Source organism: Cebus imitator, unplaced genomic scaffold, assembly GCF_001604975.1.
Source record: "Cebus imitator isolate Cc_AM_T3 unplaced genomic scaffold, Cebus_imitator-1.0 Scaffold475, whole genome shotgun sequence".
Classification (NCBI taxonomy): domain Eukaryota; kingdom Metazoa; phylum Chordata; class Mammalia; order Primates; family Cebidae; genus Cebus; species Cebus imitator.
In genome coordinates, this window is record NW_016107790.1 from 476,327 (window position 1) to 497,404 (window position 21,078).

General features: G+C 46.8%; 1 protein-coding gene across 3 annotated transcripts in view; it reads right to left on the minus strand.

Moving 5' to 3' along the window:
• The window catches only part of SLC24A3 (solute carrier family 24 member 3), a 509,953-nt gene that overhangs the window by 186,196 nt on the left and 302,679 nt on the right, over positions 1–21,078 (minus strand). For all 3 annotated transcript variants that reach the window (XM_017512663.2, XM_037732860.1, XM_037732861.1), the window contains one exon: positions 19,754–19,830. In XM_017512663.2, coding sequence (XP_017368152.1) covers positions 19,754–19,830 — 77 coding nt within the window. The remainder of the gene's footprint in view (positions 1–19,753; positions 19,831–21,078) is intronic.

The window sequence follows — 21,078 nt, forward strand, 5'->3', positions numbered from 1 at the left end:
TTCCATATCTACTNAAAAAAAAAAAAAAAAAAAAAAACTTGGTGTGGTGGTGCATGCCTGTAGTCCCAGCTACTCAAGAGGCTGAACCTGAGTGGCAGAGGTTACAGTGAGCTGAGATCGCGCCACTGCTCTAGCCTGGGCAACAAGAGAGACTCCGTCTCAAAAAAGAAAAAAAAAACCTTTTTGGGTGTCAAACAGGACTCTCTACACCAAAAGAGACCGGTGATTACCTCTCTTGGTCTCAGGTTGCCTGTTGCTTCCTACAATTGTACCTGTGAGGCCAACAGACTGGCCACAGGTAGGCAGGATATAAAACCCTCCCTGGAAAAGGCTGTAATAAAACCAGTGCTGGCTCCAGAGAGTAGACAAGCCACATAGCAGTAACTGCCAGCATTCTATATTTACAGAAAACTGGCACTTCATAAATACCAAGCTTTGCTATTTATGTAGCTGTTTCTCATCAATATATGTGGGGATTCTGTAATTATCACAAGTGCTACTCAAAAGCTTCCGGAATCTCAGACAAATGAGCCTAACGGAGAGAGTCAACTGAACCCTGCAAACACCACTGCCCCAGGGCTTCTGTTCTTTTATGCAGCCTCATTGCTCAGATGAGAACGAAGAGCCAGGACAGGGCTGAGGCCAAAGCTACAACAAGGCTTTCTCCTGGTAGCTCTTCTTTTGAAATGAGGGACAGTTGGTCTACCTGCCTTCATCTACTCCATCTTATAGCCAGCAAAATCTTTCCAAGACACAGATACGGTTGGGTCAATTTCCTGCTTGATCAAATCCCCTTAATGGCTTTCAATGCTGCTGGGATAAATCTAAACTCCTTAGGCACTGGAGATTCTCAAAGATCTAGGTCTCTCTCCTGCATAAACTCTTACCATTTCCCATCTTGAGCCAGCCATGCCAGCCCCAGTGAGTGCCTTATAAATGCCCAGGTGCTCCGTGTTCTCTCCCCGCTCTGCCTCTGCATACACTGTCTCGCTGCCTGGAATGCCCTTCTCTGCTCGCTTCACGTGGCTCCACATAGGCTCAGGATTGATAACAAATTGTTTTAAGCCACTGAATACTTGGTGTTTTGTAATGCAGCAGTAGACACCCAGAAAGGTAGTTCATGCTGTGTCCAAGAAGGATCAGGCAGTTCTGAAATTCAGCTAACATGTGTTGGTTTGGCTGCAAACTGGCTGTTGACAGCTGATATCCGTCTTCTTGATCAGCGTCTCTGTTGGCTTCAGTTATTAAATATCTTGAATAACGTCCCAATCAGGGGACTGCCAATGTGCTCTCTCAATAGCCTGTGCTGACTTCTTTATACCAATTAATATCCTACCTTTCAGCTGTGGCAAGTTACCCTACTTCTGTGACCTTCAGGTCCCTATGGTGCCTATCTCGGAGGGTTGTGAGGGTAGAATAAGGCGGTGTGTGGAACACCCAGCACAGTGTCTGGTGCAAGGGCTCCATAAGCAGAGCCTTCCAGCTGTGAACATGTCACCTGCCACTGAGGCCTCCATTCTGCAGACACTCAGGAGTGCTTATCAAAGGCAGCAAAACAGATGCTAAGTTTTGGTCCTCTGTTGTGTGCCCTTTTCCAAAAGATGAACCCAGGTGAAAGGCCTGGTAGGAGGCTCTGCCACAGCTACCCCAGGAATTCTCCTCCAGCACAGGCAGCAGGGCTCCTTTCCAAGATGGGGCCCCAGTGTGGTGCTGACTCCATGAAGCACAGTGGGCTTGGGCATTAGAGGCTGGGATAGTTCTGGGGCTGCAATGCCCTTTGTGGATGAGGGAGCTGTGAGGGCAGACCCAGCCACTCAGGGGTCTGGACGTGGAGGGCGCGGAGCCTGTCCACAAGTAGCCAGCCCTGCTTTGAGCTTGACTTGAGGCTGGCAGATTGGGCCCTGAGAGCAGAGCCACAGTCCCTATCCCTACCCACAGCCCCAGGGTCCCCTGGCTGTGTATAGGAATCAAAGAAGGTAGTTCTCAGATCTATCGTCTAGATCAAAAGCTGAGAAAACTGATCAAACAACATGTCCACTGCTCAAGCCTGGATTTCCTAGTAAGCCACTGTCACGGGAAAGGGGCTGCCGTCCCTACCACCAGAACACTGAGGCCCCTTGGACTGGAGTCAAACCCCAGTTCCACCATTCGTGAGCTGCATGCCCAGGGCAAGTTGCTTAATCTCTCTGTGCCTCAGTTTCTTCACCTCTAAAATGGAGGAGACAATACTTTTGTCACAGGGGGCAGCTCATTTAACCTCTCTGAGCCTTAATTATCCATCTGTAAAATGGGTGTGGGAACAGCCACGTGTCGGGACACTCTGATCTCCATGTGGGGGGCTTGGAAAGCGGCTTCCACCTTTCGTTGTGGTCTAACATTTCCTAGTTCATACCTTGAGAGATACCAGGCTCCTCGGGGTTGGGGGTGGGGGGAGGCGGGGAGCATGTCTATTTATCCCTGTCTCCATTCTGAATCACTCATTTACAAAGCTCTTCGTAGTATTTCTTCATACGATTGAACCTGGAGTATTTACACATACACTGGCTAACCACAATATGAACAGTTTGTTTCCTTGGACTAATTCCTTCCCCAAGCCTTACTTTACTCATTTATAAAATAGGGAGAATTGTACATTCTTGGATGGATTTTAATCCACACTCTAGAGAGTATGGGGAGGACCCTAGACACTTTGCCACACAGTGGGCCCAAACCAATGCCAGTTCTCCTCCTCTTAATGGCCCAGGAACAAAAAAAACTGAACTGCTATATTTGCACTTGACATATTTCCACGTGCCATGTTTCTTTTCTTCCTTGTAAGCATCTTAGTAGGACAGAAGAATTCCTAATTAATTGATTGACTGTTTTTTGTTTGTTTGTTTTTTGGAACTTCTAGGAAAACTTCTGATGCACTCATTAACCACTTCTGGGTCCATTTGTGACTGAAAAATAAAATGGGTGACCAGTGGCCTGTTAACCAGGTGGCTGGTCTTACAGCAGAGGAGCAATAAACATCAGGGGGCCCTTCTGCTCAGCTCCCATCCTGATGCACGTGGACAGGTTCAGAATCGGCATGACTACAGCACACGGATAGGCTGAACCACAGACAACCCAAGCCAGGCACTGGCTAGCGTCTTGCCCTTATCTTTAATATTATTATTTTGGGGACAATAGCTCTTATTTGTGATGGAGTCCTGTTCCTTCTATGGAGTGGCTGTGGGCCTTTGTTCCACCCGCACTGGTCACGTGACTCTCTCTAACCCAGGGGCATGGAGTCATACCTGTTTACTCAGGACAGGTAGGCACTGAGCTTTCCCCCCTGGAGTCCCTGGTTATACCCCAGCACTCAAGCTCGCAGCTGCTGTCCGGGAAATTTTCCTCAGGCAATATCAAGTCTTCTGTTGTGTTTCCTAGAACTTAAGGCTCATCAGCAGCTGTTGCATTCTGGGGAGTCTGACAATGTCCTTGCTGTCAGGGATGGATGCTTCAGCTCATCCAGGAGCGCCTTCCTCTTTTACTACATACATTGTAGATCTTGGACCTTGCGAACCTTTAGGCTGGGCCTTAAGAACCTTTTCCTCATTCTAAAGATGAAGAAGCCAAAACCCTGAAGGGCAAGTGACATATTCAAGGTCACAGAGCTGGTCAGTGGTGGCTCTGGGATAGAATGACCCACCACCATTGAGCTGTCATGGAAATAAACAAGCTGTTCTACTGACATCCTCATCCTTCCAGGCTCTCCCTCCTTTAACCACTGAACCAGTTCCATCACCACCTTACCCCAAAAGGCAAAGAGACAGAGGTCCTTGGCACTCAGTTGATTTCAAGCCACTCAGAGTAGCACCATGAGTACAATTTCTGTATGTCATGTTATTAGAAGGATCACACTAGAAAACAACAGAAGTCTCTGCCTATGTCTTACAGTGCAGGACACCCCTTCCCTTCCTCTTTCATGCTGTGTCTCCATGCCAACGCCATCACTGAATCAAGTACATATGAATACATTCACAGAGGAGCTTTTTACTTCCTTTCCAACATTTTTTTAAAATGAAGGCCAGCTGGTTTTATAAGGAATGACATAGTCAGTCATGTCTTTAGTTATGCTGAGCCCTTTCCAGTTTGAACAAATTCCTCTCTGAGCTGACTCGTCTATCTACCATAGGAAGGGAGACAAGAAGATTCACTTCTTACCATTTTTGGTATAGAAAGGTCAGATTCATTTGCAAGCAGAGTAAAGAGTGGAATCAAATTTTCAGGAGGCAGGCTGTTGGTGAGGGTTCACATGCAAGCAAGAACTGCACGTGAATAAGAAGCTGCATAGGAAGCAGGACGTAAAGTCAGAGTGGGATCAAAGAAAGGGGCGGTACCCAGCCAGGTACCAGGACCGGATGAGCCTGGTATGTCTGACCAATAGGAGGAAGGTCTGGGGCCCAAGTGCCACGAGGGTGGGGAGAAGAGGGGATGAACTTGGAGAGGTGGGCAGGGCCAGATCTTGCAGTCTTGATCCTCACGTATGTTTCTAAAGCATCGCATGGAATGTGGACATGATGGGGAGGTCCATCAGTGAGCTCTTGCTATGGGCAGTGGCCTGATCAAGGGCCATGCCTGTGGAGAGAAGGAGACGGGATGGAGACCCAGGTTGAAAGTGGCCAGACCTTGCTGATGGGTGGGGTTACAGAGAGTGAGATCAAGGTTGATTTCTAGGATCCCAGCATGTGCAGTTCAATGCATGGCAGTGACAATTATTGACATGGCAAAGCTAAGAGACAAACAGGTTTGCAGGGAGAATGAAAGAATTTTGTCTTTTAAAACCTCACAGCTCATTTGAAACTACATTCAGACTTTATGTAAACCCAAAAAGTGTTGTATGGGTTGCAGTAGGAAAAACACACACACATACACATACACACACACACACATCTATACACACATACACATACACATACATCTATACACACATACACGTACACACACATCTATACACACACATACACACATATCTATACACACACACATCTATACACACATACACACATCTATACACACACATCTATACACTCTACACACATCTATACACACACACATACACACATATCTATACAGACACACATACACACACATCGATACACACATACATGTATAACTCATGTGCATACAAATGTACATTTATTTATTCAGAATCACACTTTAAGTAGCTGTGCCTAATATGTTAAAAACTAGTGTCTATTGTATTTTACAATAGGGTTAGAGTACCATTAAATACACATTGTGTGTGTGTAACGTGTGCACTGAGGTCCGAGCATGGGGATACAATTATCCTCCAGGGTTGGCCCTCTATAAAGGAGAGTAATGGGTCTTGCCCCAAATTAACTCTGAAAAACCAAAGGCATGAAGTCAAATGAATTTGGGGCTGTGTCCAGGAGTGAATGACAGGCCCACAACCAGTCAAACTGCTGGTCCCATGAAAGCTTCTGATGCTAAAAAGCATTATGCTAACTGCCAAAAAATACCCCTTTGCGAAATTCCTGTGGTCCACAGTACAGAAGAAAAGACAGTTGTAACAAGTTCAGTAAGGGAATAAAATAAATCCTCAGGTTTCTACCTTGGTGCATGAAACAGCAGCAATCAGAGTGCTAATGAAACAGCTGGGAAGGCAGGTTTCATGACCACCCTTGGAATCCACTCATGGGCAAGCAGCAGGGAATCTTTCAGTGTTCTCAGGATGCATCATGAGAATTAGTGAAAAGCATCCAAACCAAAGTCCCAATAATGAGGGCCACGTGTGGATCTAATTTGCCTATGAGCTTGGCAATTTCCAAGTAAAAGGACATGTTAACAGAAAATGTATTTGCAAATAGCTCCTGGGATTCTTGGGAGAAATGGTGAAGCATCTTAGGAAATAAGGATGGGTTAAGGGCACTGAAGATAAGGAAATGGGAAAATGGGCACCAACCTGTGTCCCCAGCTTGTGGTGAGTGGGAGGGCTGATGACTAACCGTTTATTACAAATGTCCCTTGAACCAGCATGTTGGGATCTGGTTCCAAATTCCTCAATAAGTTTTGCAAACTGAGAGGGCAAGTTATCTTTGGGGCTCTTGAGTTTCTTTAAATTGTGAGAACAAAGAAACACCAGAAATGGGAACAGCTTGGGAAAATTTTCAGGAGCCTTTAAAGAGGACCAAAAAGGATCTAGAATATCAGGGAAACAAAGGGGTCTTTAGAGCTTGGACTCCTGGGCCCTTACTGGGTGGAATCTTGGAGTCGGGGACAAACAGGACCGCTTACTTTCTCGTAGTTGCCTCTCGGGCCAAATGGGGTTCAAAACCAAAGCCGCATTTACAAACCTCACCTCTGCCCACCCTCAGTTGGTGATATGTTTGGATACCTTTCATATCTGGGATGCTGAATTTGGTTGCTGAAATAATATCTCAGTAGAGAGAGGTCAATCCTTCAGGGAAAGAATTTAACTCAATAAAAGTTGGAGAACATTGTGATCCTCAGTAATGGTGACTTTTCTTTCAATGCTATGTCTTTGTGCAAATGTTCAGAAAGGGCTCTGAGTCACTGTTAAATTGTAAAATGCACATGTCTTTGCAGAGGAGGGTCTTTGCCATCCCTGGATCTTTGCGATGCCCAAGCTATCTGGACATCTTGGAGAGAGACAGGGCATGCCACTGGTATAAGAGACCTATGTGTTCTTACTTCAGCTTGGTCTCTCCTGCCTCATAAGCAGGGGTTTCCTCAGTATTTAACTTAGTCCATGTCTCTTAAAGAAGGTCTGGCTTCCAAAGTTCATCTTGTTATACTTAAGACTGATGAAACTTCCAGAGCCTTATGAAAGTACAGGTAAATCACTCACTTACCAGCTTAGTGGGCAGACCCTATACTCAGCTGCCAAGATCATAAGCACACTTCATTCATTCTGTTACTCACACGCTACACATTCAATGAGCACTTCTTCCAAGCAAGGCGGCATGCTGGTCATGATGGGGACATAAAGATGACTAAGGCATGGTCCCAGGTCTCCAAAATTATTCTGGGAAGAGGGGAAGGACATGTTGCAGGAGAGCAACAAAGGAAAGTACAGGAGATCTGTGTTAGTGTAAATAAAGTCCCATTCTTCCTTATAGGAAGTAAAAGAAAGCTTAAAGAAGGCAATGACTTCCAGCTGGACTTTGCAGTTGGATTTCAGGGATACCAAAGGTTTTGGGGCTTAGGCAGGAAGTTGGGGCAGGATGGCTCTGGGATTTCTTGGTGGGTGGTGAATAATTGATTTTTGCTAGACCATGATGCATGCAGTTTATAACAGAAGAGAGAAGCAAGACTGCAAAAATAGTCATCACGTGGATTACGGGGATACTGAAATAACAGTAACAACAATGGCCAATAATTACTGTGTCCTTACTAGATGCCCCACTGTGCTCAAAGCATTTGGCACGGATTGATTAATTCTCACACAGAGAGCCCTATGAAGCAGATATTATCATTATCCTCATTTATAGAAAAACCAAGATACAGAGAAGAAAAATAACTTGTGCTCTTTAGGTAGTATATACGTAAAAACTGGCAAGGCTGGGGTTTAAACCCGGGAAGTCTAACTCTAAAAACCCACTTTCCCCACTAGGCCGAGTGGACCCTCTGATAGTGGGAGAGATGGAGAGACGATGGTTCTGAGCAAGGTGTGACTTCATGTTGCTCTCAAGAGGTTGATCTGGTGTTGGCAGAGCTAAATTCTGATTGGAAGAGAATAGCCTGAATCCAGGAAGGTCAATTAGTTGGTCATTTTCTGGACAAAAAGTGACCACAGCCTGATCCAGCGCAGATGCAATGAAAATAATATGAGAGTTAACATTTCCTTGTGCCTATTGCGAGTGGGCCACTGGATAAAAACGTTACACACTTTATCTTCTTTATCTCCATGAGGTAGGTGCTAGCCTCACCCCCATACACCGATGGAGTCATTGAGGCCCAGAACATTAGAGGTCACACAGGCAGTACGTGGCATAGCCAGGGCTTGCACTTGTGACATCTACGCTAATCTTGGGAAGTGGTGGAAGGTCTAATAGGACTTGTCAAGTCTAAAATCAGAGCCAGCACTGGAGGGAATGCACTGAAGTGAACAAGTGTGCTTTGGGACCAGTCAAGATGCTTGCTTTTCCTGGCTTAGCGGGTAGGCACAGAAACATGCAGGCTGAATAGAAAGAAAAGCTGTCGGGGAGAGGGGCGGGGGGTGACAGGGCACACCTGCAGAGGGTGCGACCGTTCCTCCAGGTGGAGTGTGGAAGCTAGGTAGCTGGATGAGAGGCCGGGCATCCTCTTGCACTCCCCTGCCTCCGCGTTGATTCAGAAGAACTACAGAAACTCCAGGACAATCTGCCAGAGCCACCTGCCTCAGGAGACTCTCAGAGGACCCTCAGGCGGCCTCTGAATCTTCACCGCACAGCTGCACCTGTGGGATGCGGGGCTGGGGAGAAGACTCAGCGGGAGTCTGCAGGCAGGGAGCTTCAGCTGAAGCCCAGGAGTGGGCACACGTGCAAGTCTACCCCTCTTTGGGTAGCCAGGCTGGGTGGGATCTGGTGTGTGTTGTCGCAGGTACTGTGGGTGTCCGTCCTTGTCCTTGGGCACTCACGTCCGGAGTATGCCAACCCCATGACGTCCATTTGTGTAAGAGCTTTGGCGGGGCCAACTGGAAATGTTATGAGTTTGGGACCCCCAAGCAGCCCTTGACTGATGATGGACAGGAGCTGGTGGATAAATGCCCCTCCTCCCCTGCCCCAGTTGGGATCATCCTCTGTGGATGTTCTCCATGACCTGCCAGTTCCCTGGTGGGATGAGACTCCAGCCTCCTTCTCCACAGTGGCTCTCCCACAGACCCTAGAAGCTGCCTTCCTTCTCTGCCTCATGCCCCATAGTGGGCTTCCTGGGACCATCCTCTGAACAAAGTCGCTGCCCTGGCCTCCTTGTCTGAGGGTCGGCTTCCAGGGGAGTCAGCCTGAGACAGCTACCTTGGCTTCCGAAGCTCTTCTGGTGCAGGTCCTCAGGAGGAAGTGACTCCTCAGGACACTGACCGCAGAACATGCTGCATATCCAGGTTCCTGGGATAGGAAAGCTTCTCTGCTGTGAGATCAGGATTTTTGTTAAGCTTGAAAGCCCTATCTGGAGTCTCTAACGTATGAGGGAGGCTGGCTGGGAAGAGAAAGGGGAAGGATGCAATAAAAACAAAGCTCCCACCTGATGGTATTTATTCTGAAGTCTCAAGTCATGATAAGCAGCAGGTCTTGTTCTGAGATTTTCCTGGGTACAAAATTGTCAGAAAACTATTGGCAAAGAGACAAAACCATTGAGCACCAACATTTAAGATACATGAAGTGTGTCCTGATAAATTTGAGCATTCGCTTGACCATTTTGTCCAGATTGACTTGCTGAATATTTGCTAAAAACTAGTTCTTTAAACTATGACATATGATCATTCCAAATAGCATACCTCATTGTTTACTTCGCTTTTGTACTTATGTTTTTCAGAGGAAAAAAATACCCCTGTAAATTGTAGATACAGTCAATACATAACTATTTTATGCACACCTGTGACTGCTGCAATGTCAGCCAAGAAGAACAAATAAATAAAGCGTATTTACTATAAAAACAAATACATAAAAATAAAAGACATGAAGTGGGGAACAGGTGAACCAAGCAATAAACAAGTAAGATGAAGAGGAGCATACAGCAGGCTGCACGTATCTAATCTCCACATGTAAACATTTGGTATCTAAGCAATGTGCATAAGCTCTCTACAGAAGGGCAGGGATGGGCTAAAACACAAAATTCTCTCTCTTCTACCACCATTTGGAGCAGCCATAAAATCAAATTGGAAACTGTCTACTTCAAAACTCATTCCCCAAACTTCTTTCGATCTTGCCCAGGCTCAAGACATTAACCAAAGCGGTTGCAGATCAACTGCAGCCGGAGCTTTTGCTGTGGATGCCGAGGAGGGACTGGAGCCTCAGGAATTGGTGTGTTCTGCAGTCCTCATGGGCTTTGCATAATCATAATGGTAGGTAAGATCTATGGAGGCTGTGCCTCAGAAGCAGAACTCAATTCCAGTGCATGTCACTTAGTTGGGATCCCAGGAAGTTCCAGGAGAGGAGCAGGGAAGTGAGTCAGGGCAGGAAGAGCAGCTAATAAAGGTGTGTTACCGAGAAGGGCACTGGGGCAGGTAGTGAGGGCTTATTCCTTTGGGGGTACTCTGGGAGGCGGGCTAGAACATGTGTTTCCGTTAGCCCAACTGAAGCAAGAAGAAACAGGTATTCTCCATCACCAATCCCCTGTCTGTGTGAGGCCTTCTTCTAGGGGATGCTGATTTCCTGGCACTTCTTAGCCGTCCAGTATTCAGGTAGAATGGGATGTGGGGGGCCAGAAAATGCCAAGTTGCAGGGGCTGGAGCTGGGAATTTGGTTGGGCATGCAGAGATAGCAAGAACTAAGCAGGGAGACAGTAGGGTATGGTCTTCTCAGTGCCAGACATTCTGCCAAGAGCTTCACCCACGTGCTTTCACTTTCAGGAGAAAAGTGAAATAAATACTATCCAGTGGGAGCTTGTGTTCCTCAAGGCAGCCTGATGAGGTGGGTGCTGTGTTTATATCCAGTGACAGATGAGGAAACCGAGGCTCAGGAAGGCAAAACAGCTTGCCTACGGCAACAAGCTAAATTGTAAAATTCAAGACTGCAACTCAAGTGGGTTTCACTGCAAGGGCATGCTCTAAACCTTCATGCTTTATATCCAGCTCAGGTCCTAGGGTATCAGCCCACCAGCAAGCTGAGGGGCCTCTGGGGCTGAATGATTAGACCGGGACTTCTGAATTAAGTCTCATGATCAAGGGGGTGAGGCAGTGATTTAAATCACTGATGTATGGAAACATAATTTACTCTCTCTGTGCTAATCCTCTCTGGACACCAGTTTCAGCTTTGTGTTGACACTGACAAATTAAGGACATGCTCAGCACTTTTCCAAGAGTAAACAGCAAATTCCACAAGCTATTTTAATCATTTTTCTCTTCCAGAGTAAAATCCCTTAACTAAACACATCTGTCTGCGAGTGAGTTGTTGCTGGGACCTTTCTGACCAGATCATGTAGGTCCCCTTAAATTTCAACACCCTCTGGTCTAAATGCACTCCTATTTCATTTTTCAGTGACACTGTTAATGAGTTTGTTTTCTTCATTTCTTTTGAAGATAGTTTGTTGTTAGTGTATAGAAATGCTACTGATATTTTTATGTTGACTTTGTAGCCTGCAACTTTATACCCAGTTTGTTCATCAGTTCTAACAGTCTTTTGGCAGCATCTTTTTAAGGGTTTTCTACATATACGATGATGTTGTCAGTAGACAATTTCATTTCTTCCTTTCCTATTTTATAGTGAATAATAACGTGTATTTCAAAATTGCTAAAAGAGTAGATTTTAAATGTTTTCATCACAAATAAATAAGAATGTGAGGTGATAAATATATTAATTAGCCTGATTTGCTTATTCTACAATGTAATTACAACATCACATTATACCCCATAAATATATACGATTATTGTTTTTCAGTTAAAACATAAATTAAAAAAAAAAAAAAACCTGCAGGAGCAGCTTCTCCTGGCTCTCTGGGCAGGGCGGCAACGCTGGTTGCAGGGGGGCCTCCTGTGCCACCTGTCCTGTTGCTCACAAGGACGTCTCCTGTGTCTGAATGGATTTGGCCCTGTGACAGGAGGTGCTTTGTGATGGGGTCAGCAAGCACAGCTGAGCTGCCTTTGGTGGTGTTTGTTGGGGAAGAGACCATGAAGATCAAACACCCTAACACTGACTGAGCACCTATCCTGCGTTCCCACTTGATTGGTGTGAATACTGAGGTCAGGAGAAGTTCTGGGACTTGTTCCAAAGTAGGAAGCTTGTTGGTCATATGCATGTTTTTTTGACTCTTAATTTGGCTGTCCTTCCTCCTTACCAGAACATCTCATCCCAACCTTGTTTTGGTAAGCCCGGTGGCCTGGCAGTGCCTTCTATACATCCTGCTTGTTGGGACGGCTAAAGCCAGGCCAGCCCTTGAGAACTGACTAAAGCAGCAGTGCCTCTTTGCTGTCAACCTTTTCTCCAGCCACCTCTGCTTCTTGATTTCAAATTGACAATATAAAAGAGGAAGGGAAGATGCTGAATTAGAATTCATCGCTAGGCCTTCCAGGGTGATCCCTAGCCACATGTGGCTATCTATATTTACACTAATTTTTTAAAAAAACTCCTCATTCATCCTAGCCTCATTTCATGTGCTCAGTAGCTCCCATGGCCAGTGGCTACCATGTAGCCATGGGATACAGAATTTTAGAGATACAGAATATCAGACAGCTGGAGAAGCTCTGTTAGACAGCGATGGCCTACAAAAGGAAAGTTGAGTCTCAGAGCCCAAAAAGCAAAAAGAGATCCTTGAAAGACAAAAACAAACAAACAAAAAATCAACCCTAGGGGTGAGGTGGACAGGAGCTTAAATATACAAAATATTGGAGGACGTGGGGGCTAGGGAAGGGGCCTTCTGCACCTCCTGCTGGGACTCTGGTCTTCTGCCCCTAAGAACTGGCTACTGCAGCATTAGTTTATTCATCAGCTCTGAACAAAAGCAATCTGGGCCTGAGGGAGTACATCCAGGGAAATAATTATTTCAGATATCAAAATTAAACAGCAGAAATAACTGGAATAACCTCAGACCCCAGGAAATAACATCCATTTGGTGAGGCTCCTTCCAGAAAGAAGAGCTTCCTTCTTTTCTCCTCCTGAAGGCCTGAAAGGGGAGCAGTCAGCTAGGAGGAAGGGGCCTCTTTCCCCTTTCCACTTGGAACCTGGGCTCTCCCAGGAGATGTCCCAGCCTCAGGCTCCTTCAAAAACACATCCACATCAGTCTTCACTTTTGCTGAGGAGGGGAGGGTGGGGTTGTGGAGCTGAAACTCCTCTCCCTCCAAGCCTCCTAAGGGTACCTGTGTGATTCAGTCACACTGACTGGTTTAGACCTGACCCAGGGTGAGTCAACCCGTAGAAAATGGTCACCTTACGGCCAGGCAGGAAACGTATGAGTTGGGCCAATAATTAGAGACTGCTGGGCACTGTGAATTAGGAAACTGACCAGTGCAGGTAGGTAACGAGGAAGCTGGGCAGGTGCATAAAAGATGACACCAGCTAGAAGCCAGGGCCAGAGTGGAAGCAGAGACGCACTTCTTCGGAGACAATAAGGACTGTGTGGGGAGGGAAGGAGGGAAGGAAAGCGTGGTCCAGGTCATGCTTTCTAGGCTAGTAATACTCTTTGCTAAGATAGGAATGCCGCAAAATCCAGAAATGGACGGAATGGACCAGAAAACCACAAAACCAGGGAAAGGATGAGATGTGAAGAGCCTTTCTCCTTCCCCAGTACACCAATCACTTTCATCACTTCTAAACCAAAGGCTGTCCTCCAGTGCTAACCAGCTTTCTCTGCAGCTTTGGGGAACATGGAGGTCGTAATGGGATCATGAGACACAGGGCACATTCTTAAGTTTAATAGCTGACCTGGGAATAAGAGACTATTTGGATATAAGCTCATAAGTGAGATTTCCCAATTCCCAGACCAGATAAAACTCCCTGGGTCCAGGTGGGGAAGAAAGAAGCATGGACAGCTGTTGAGGGAGGCCAGGGGAGGCCACCAACCTTGGGAGCGTGCCTTGGACACCCTCACCATGGGAACACAAAAAAGGAGTGGTGTTAATGGTCCTCTTCTTCCTTATTGGAGAACCTCCGCTTGTAGGAAGGTCTGGCTTGATGGCTCAGCTTAGCACAAGAATCCTGCTTGGACATCCTGAATGACCCGCGCTGTAGAGAGTCTATCTCCTTTAATATGCAGGAGCCCGTAATGGGTGCTGGATGCAGGAGTGTAAAGATGGAGATGTACACAAGGCAGTCCCTACCACTGGATAGAAGGGCCTCAGGCAGATGGCCAGGGACCTCCCACGTGGCCAGAACATCCTCTTTGCTGCTCTGAGCAGCCTGAAAAGGCCCAGATGGCAGCAACCCCAACAGCTCAGGGGAGGAAAACGTCTCCTCTGCCTGAATTCCCAAGTTTCCTGTGAAACATCTCGGGGCATGCTTAGGGTTTAGAAAACAAAGACACACATCAGGAGTTTTCTCCTTGATATGTCTTTCCCAGCACATCTATTGACAGGTCTGGGTTGCTGGATTAGCAGCCGTCTTACCAAGGGGACTCACTTAAAGAGAGTTTGCCTTGGTATGAGATAGAGAATCATTTTCCAATGTGTGACACCCTCTACTCTCATACACACAAGCATATAGAAATATCTGCCTGCCGGAAGATAGGAATTACATTAAAAATCAGAAAGTACAAAGAACTAAAACAGATTTATAAGAAAAAAACAAACAAGCCCATTCAAAAGTGGGCAAAGGATATGAACAGATACTTTACAAAGGAAGACATACATGAGGCCAACAAACATATGAAAAAATGCTCATCATCACTGGTCATCAGAGAAATGCAAATCAAAACTACATTGAGATACCATCTCATGCCAGTTAGAATGGCGATCATTAAAAAATCTAGAGACAACAGATGCTGGAGAGGATGTGGAGAAATAGGAACACTTTTACACTGTTGGTGGGAGTGTAAACTAGTTCAACCATTGTGGAAGACAGTGTGGCGATTCCTCAAGGACCTAGAAATAGAAATTCCATTTGACCCAGCAATCCCATTACTGGGTATATATCCAAAGGATTATAAATCGTTCTACTATAAGGACACGTGCACACGAATGTTCATTGCAGCACTGTTTACAACAGCAAAGACCTGGAACCAACCCAAATGCCCATCGATGATAGACTGGACAGGGAAAATGTGGCACATATACACCATGGAATATTATGCAGCCATCAAAAACGATGAGTTTGGGTCCTTTGTAGGGACATGGATGAACCTGGAAACCATCATTCTCAGCAAACTGACACAAGAGCAGAAAATCAAACACCGCATGTTCTCACTCATAGGCGGGTGTTGAACAATGAGAACACATGGACACAGGGGGAGGATCATCACACACTGGGGTCAGTTGGGGGGAAATAAGGGAGGGACGGGGGGGGGGTGGGGAGTTGGGGAGAGATAGCATGGGGAGAAATGCCAGATATAGGTGATGGGAAGGAAGGCAGCAAATCACACTACCACATGTGTACCTATGCAACAATTTTGCATGTTCTTCACATGTACCCCAAAACCTAAAATGCAATAAAATAAATTAAAAAAAAAATCAGAAAGCAAGGCTCAAAACTTAGGAATCATACTTTTGAAAGCTGACAAGGTGTGCAGAGAGTATTTATGCCTGCTGCGGAGTTTCATCTCTTAAAGATAGACAGCCACCCACACCAACTTTGAGAAAGAATTCTAAATATTGATTATTTAAAGCCTCTTACTGGAAAAGAAATGTGTAGCGTGGCTTATAATCTCCAAGATTCAGCTATCTGTGTCATGGGGATAATGAGCAAAATTTCACAAGATCTTTATAAATCGCAAACAAACTAAAATTCAAGCAAATTATTCACAGCATTCTTCCTCTATTTGGGGTAGGCTCAATGAATCTACAGGGTGCAAATTTCCTCACAGACAGGAAATCCTGCTTTTAGTGTTTCAGTGTTATAATAGATCAGATATAAAGCAAGTTCTAAGGCAAGTGTTTTCTTTGGGTTATCTTTTGCTGAAAAAATTGTCAAGATCATGGATTTCCCACTAGTGAGGAAACCATACATGACAAACAGCCAGAAGGAAATCTTTTTTAAAAGTGCACTCTCAGGCTTGGGATTTCTGAAATACACAAAAACGGAAAGATCCAAGGGAGCATAAAAGCTGTGATGTTCAGAAAGTTGAACCAGAAATGGCTGTTGGATCCTACAAAGCACACACAAAACAGGGAAGTATCTACAAGAAAGAAAAACAAAGAATGCAAGCTTTGTCATTTAAAGTTTAAAAGACTGTATCAAGGGGTCAGAACCATCTGTGTCTCCAGACCTCCGCCCAAACTGAAGCTGAAGGCTGCAAGTCTTAGGAGCAAAGCTAACTCATGGACCCCAAATGGAAAGGGGCAGGTTGAGTGTAGGTCCCAATGCTGAGTGTGATCAGGTTTCAGATCAAACTGGAGCAGCAAGGACTAGTCCCTCTGGTCCAGATACGTGACTAGGAGCAGTGAACCCCAGGAAAAGATGGCCCTATGGCCCTCTCTTGGGGGCAGCCTGGGTTGGCAGGACACCTCGATGAGACCCTCCAGCAGAAGGCCATCACTCCCCTGCCTGGATAAGGCAGACCCAGCTCTTCAGGGGTCTAGAGACAGCCTCCTGGGGAGGTTCTGAACTCTACACCTACTTCTGGATATTCTCCAGGGCCCCTGGGACTCTGGGGCTGCCTGCCCAAATGGCCGTGAGCCTTTTTCTGTGTCCTGCCCGGGCTCTTCTCAACTGACTGGAGGGCAGATGACTCTGGGTCACCTCTGGCGAAGCCTAAGCTAATGCAGCACTAATCCTAGGCAAGGAGGGATGGTGCAGGGGTGACAAGATCAGGAATCTCCCATCACTTCCAACGCAGCAGCCAAATCACCTGTGGTGCCTCCCGTGTGAGGTCCTGCCAGTCTCCCCATGCTCACACTCTCTCACTCTCCACCACCTACACCCTTGATTTCTGCTCTCTCTAGACTCCCTGACTCTCACCTGTCTGTGTCATTGACCATGAGGCTTCCTATTCCTGTTCAGAGTCCCTTTTCTTCATGTGTCTTTGGAATCTGCCTACCCACTCTTCAAGAACAGCAGCACCCTGCCTTCCTGATGCTGATGGTGCCTTCTCTAAGCTCCCACAGAACAGCAGGCTGTATAGACCCTCTTCAGCATTTAATGCACGGCAGGTGCTGACCATAAGTGGGTCTCTTCACAAGGCAGCAGGTTCCTTCAGAGTGAGGTGGTGTCCTCAGCATCTAGAAGGACTCAGCCCAGCACTGCTCTGCAGGGGCTCAAGAAAAGCCTTGTAGATGTCCAAGTGCAGGAAGTCTGTGTTTCGCTTCCTGCAGCTTTGACCTACGCATTCATCTGTTTCCTGCCGGCCACTCAAATGCCAGATGTTACCCTTGCAGCAGTTCTTCTTACATCCAATGATGTGTGTTTAACAATTTCTGAGCATCCTAAATGTGCTGCATGACACGGAAAGTGAAGGGAATAGAAGGAATAATTTACTCCTGCCTTAAATAAAAAGTGACTGTGCAACTTTAGACATTCAATGGCTGGACACAGTACAAAGGGGCTTCTTTATTGGGGCTTACGTTCTGGTGGTGGGGGCTTATATTCTAGTGGATAGGATACAAGATTTGGTCTTTGGCCTTGGGGATAGCACCAGCAGGTCCACCCTGACATCTGTCTCGGCTCTGCTGCTCTGCCTACCTGGCTTCACGTTGGACTACAGACATGTATGTTATGTGAGGAAGCTTACCCCACTTGGGTCTCTTCCTTCCAAAGGTGAAGCGAGGGAGGAGGCCAACACAGGCCGTGGCAGCAGGCTCAGGGCTATTTGGGTAAATAGTTCTGGGCTTCCATGTGCTTGCAACATAATCTTGAAGGGATGGGCACTGACCTTGGTCCGTGAACTCCTTGCCCTGTGTATTCTAAAGCGTAGGGCCCAGGATGAGCCTGGATTGGATACCAATGATTCCAAAGTGCTAACTTGCAGGCTCAAGCCCATTCTTACGAAAGTGTTTAAGGAAGATAATATATATTTGTGTCCATGTTGCCTTTATGCCAGCCTGGAAATGCACTACCGCAGGCAATAGAAACCTTCCTGGGTGTCCTGGGCTCATGAAGAGCAAGAAAAATGCACCTGCTCTGCCTCCAGCTGATGACTCAGTGAGTCCAGAGGGGAGATGGCGGTGGGGAGAAAGGGCCATACAGCTGCAGGCGACAACATCTCTTCAGGAGGATGAAAGCATGCAGTGTTTGGATCCAGAGTGGAAATCTCATATCTCAGATGTCAAAGCATCAGGATGCTAATGGCTACCAGGGAATTCTGGATCCAACTCCGTGCCTGGGGCTCCTCAGCCTTGCGACAGGGTAGCCTCCTTGGTGCCGAAGGTGACGTCCATATTAATGGCTCAATGCACGCAACTCCTCTAAAAAGCAGGGAGGGCTAGGAGGGTTGCAAAAGTTCTCCTTACTCATTTGATATTTTGAGAGAATGTCCTTAAAGAAAAGACTTTTTATGCTCCCTTTTTTGGGGCTGGGAAACCAGTTTAAGAGTTGTTCGATTTTACCCAGAAAGGGAGTCAAGATGGAGGTGGCCTGTGGGTCTTAAGAGGTCAAGTGTCTTCCTGGAAGTGACACACAAAGCAAGGCCAGCAGAAGTGGGCTTCAAGCCCATGTCTTCTCTGACTCCAGAGCCCAGGCTGTGCCTGCTGACCTGCTCCAGCTGTGGTTTGAGAGTAAAGTCTCTGACCTCTCTGTTGAATCACAGTGGGCTGTGACTGCAATGGTGGAAATGACACCGTGGGACATCAAGGCTAAGTCACCCTCTTTCTCTGAGCTCTCTAGGCTGCCACATGGAAGTCTGACTGCCTGAAGCTGCCACATTGTAGAGGTCACTGTAGGTGCTCTTATCAACAGCCACAGCTGGACCAGTCCTTCAGCCATTCCAGCCCACATACAGGCATAAAAGGGAGAAACAACCCTTTAGGACCAGTGGCCCAGACACGGCCATTGGAGTCAGTCCATCTGAGGCCCTGGATTCCACTGAGAAGCATTCCTACCTTGCCCCTTCTAAGCACTCGACATAGACAACCCAAGAGCAAAACGACATGGTGACTGGGCATGCCACTAAGTGTGAGGAGTTCATTCCCCCACAATAAATAACTAGAATGGAATTGAGAGTATTCTGGGGGAGAGGGAACGCCACAGAGATGGGGAAGCATTAACGTACCTAGTCCAGAATTTGGCCCAGGGATTTCTGGTTGGAATGCTGTCTACTCCTTAGACAACCTCACATGCATGTCCTTCCACAAACCCCTCCAAGGGGAATACAGACTTTACAGCCACAGGCTCTGTGGCAGAAGATGCTGAGACAGTGGTGGACAGTGAGAGGAAGGATGGGAAGAGAATAAGCTTTTCTTGATCGTCTTCTATGTGTCAGACACGGTGCCCGTTGCCATTACATGCAATCCACTCAGTGAGCAAATGCTCTGTCCCTACCATGTGCCAAGAAGGGGTCTGGGAATGGAGCCATATACAAAACCAAGTCCCTGTTCTTATGGGGCTTACGTGTGAATGAGGGTGAAAAGTCGATAAGCAAATAACTATACAATGGCAGGCAGCATGGAGGAAAGCAAAGCAGGGTAAGAGGAAATACGGTGGCATTTCAGAAAGGCCAGTTAGGAAAGGCTTCCCAAGAGGGTGGTGTTTGAGCAGAGGATAGGGTCAAGTCATGGAGAGTGGAGTTGTTTAGAGCCCACACTCTGGGCACTAACATGAAGGGAAAATGCATAACAGATGGCTCCAGCTTCGAAAACTGTGGTTTTTCATCTCCATTTGGGTGATGGCTCCCTACAGGGCTCGGAGGACCCCCGCCAGGCATGTGAACAGGAGGGCGGAGAGACTCTGCTGGGGGCATCTCAGCTGCCTCACCCCACACCCCTCGGCCTGTCCTATGGACCCTTCAGGCAGGGGCACAGAGGGGTACTTACACAGAGCACATGGAGGACCACCGCGCCTTGTCTTCTATCCTCGTTGGTGAAGATGTCATTGGGGAATTCGTGCAGGGCTAAAGAACAGAGAAAGAAAACCATCTCAGTACAGATGACCACATTTGCAGTGCTGTAGGTCTGGGGCAGCATCACCAGCCCTTTTGTCAAGTCTTGGTTTTAATATGGTCCATGAACTTGGATGAGAAAAAAACCTACACATTTAAGTTCACAAAACTAACCAGAATTTAGTGTTTCCTTCAGATAGGAAGGTAGGCAACAAACCACAGTCGTGCTAGAAGAACCTGGGGCTCAGCCCCGAGACCTTTTCATAATGTGTCATGGCATCGTACTTGTGCGGCTCTCACTACTTCGATCTTACGGTGGTTGTTAGGTCACCGCCTGTGACTTAGAGTATCATGAGGAGGCACGTGAACTACTACATTGCCTTAATGTAGTAATCTGTTTTCTAATATTTTAATAGATTCATTTCCACACAGTCAGTTTCTATGTGTAACCTTATGTACTTTGCTGCAGGCATGCATTGAAAACTGCTTTTCTGAGCAGGGAGCTGTAGCCTTCAGTGGATCACCAAAGGAGTGCGTGGCTCAGACAGATTTGAGGCCCCTGCTTTAAGTGGGTCTTCATTTTGCTCCTTTTCTACTTTGCCTGAGCTGGTTTAGGGTGTGGGCCCCGTGGGCTATTAGAACAACCCTCTCCCTGCTCCCTCCCTCTGCTCCCTTTTCTAAGTTGACCTCCATTTGTGGCTGAACTGGAATGCCAACCACAGGGATGGTCATGCCTTCTCAGTGTTTCCAAGCCTCTCTGCCATGAGATGAAAGCTGCAGTCTGTGAACTGATGGTCCCAAGCAGATCCTCCACTTCTGACCAGGCCTCTTGTCCCTTCCTCTCATAAAATCCAATCTACCTGCTGGGCCAGGTTCTCATGCCTCCTCTCCTTTATGAAGCCTCCTGTGGCCCCTCCCATAGGAATCCACAACTCCTTTGCTGGAGGATGTGCCCATCACACGCTGCAGGAAGCAGCACACACCACTCCCACCCACAGCCCCACATGGGCAGGCATCACCAGTTGCTGAAAGAAGATTTTTCTCCAAGCTTGATGATGTCTCCAAGTCTTTCTTTTTTTTCTTTTTTTTCCCCCCATTTATTTATTTTATTGCATTTTAGGTTTTGGGGTACATGTGAAGAACATGCAAAATTGTTGCATAGATACACACGTGGCAGTGTGATTTGCTGCCTTCCTCCCCATCACCTACATCTGGCATTTCTCCCCTTGCTATCTCTCCCCAACTCCCCACCCCCCACCA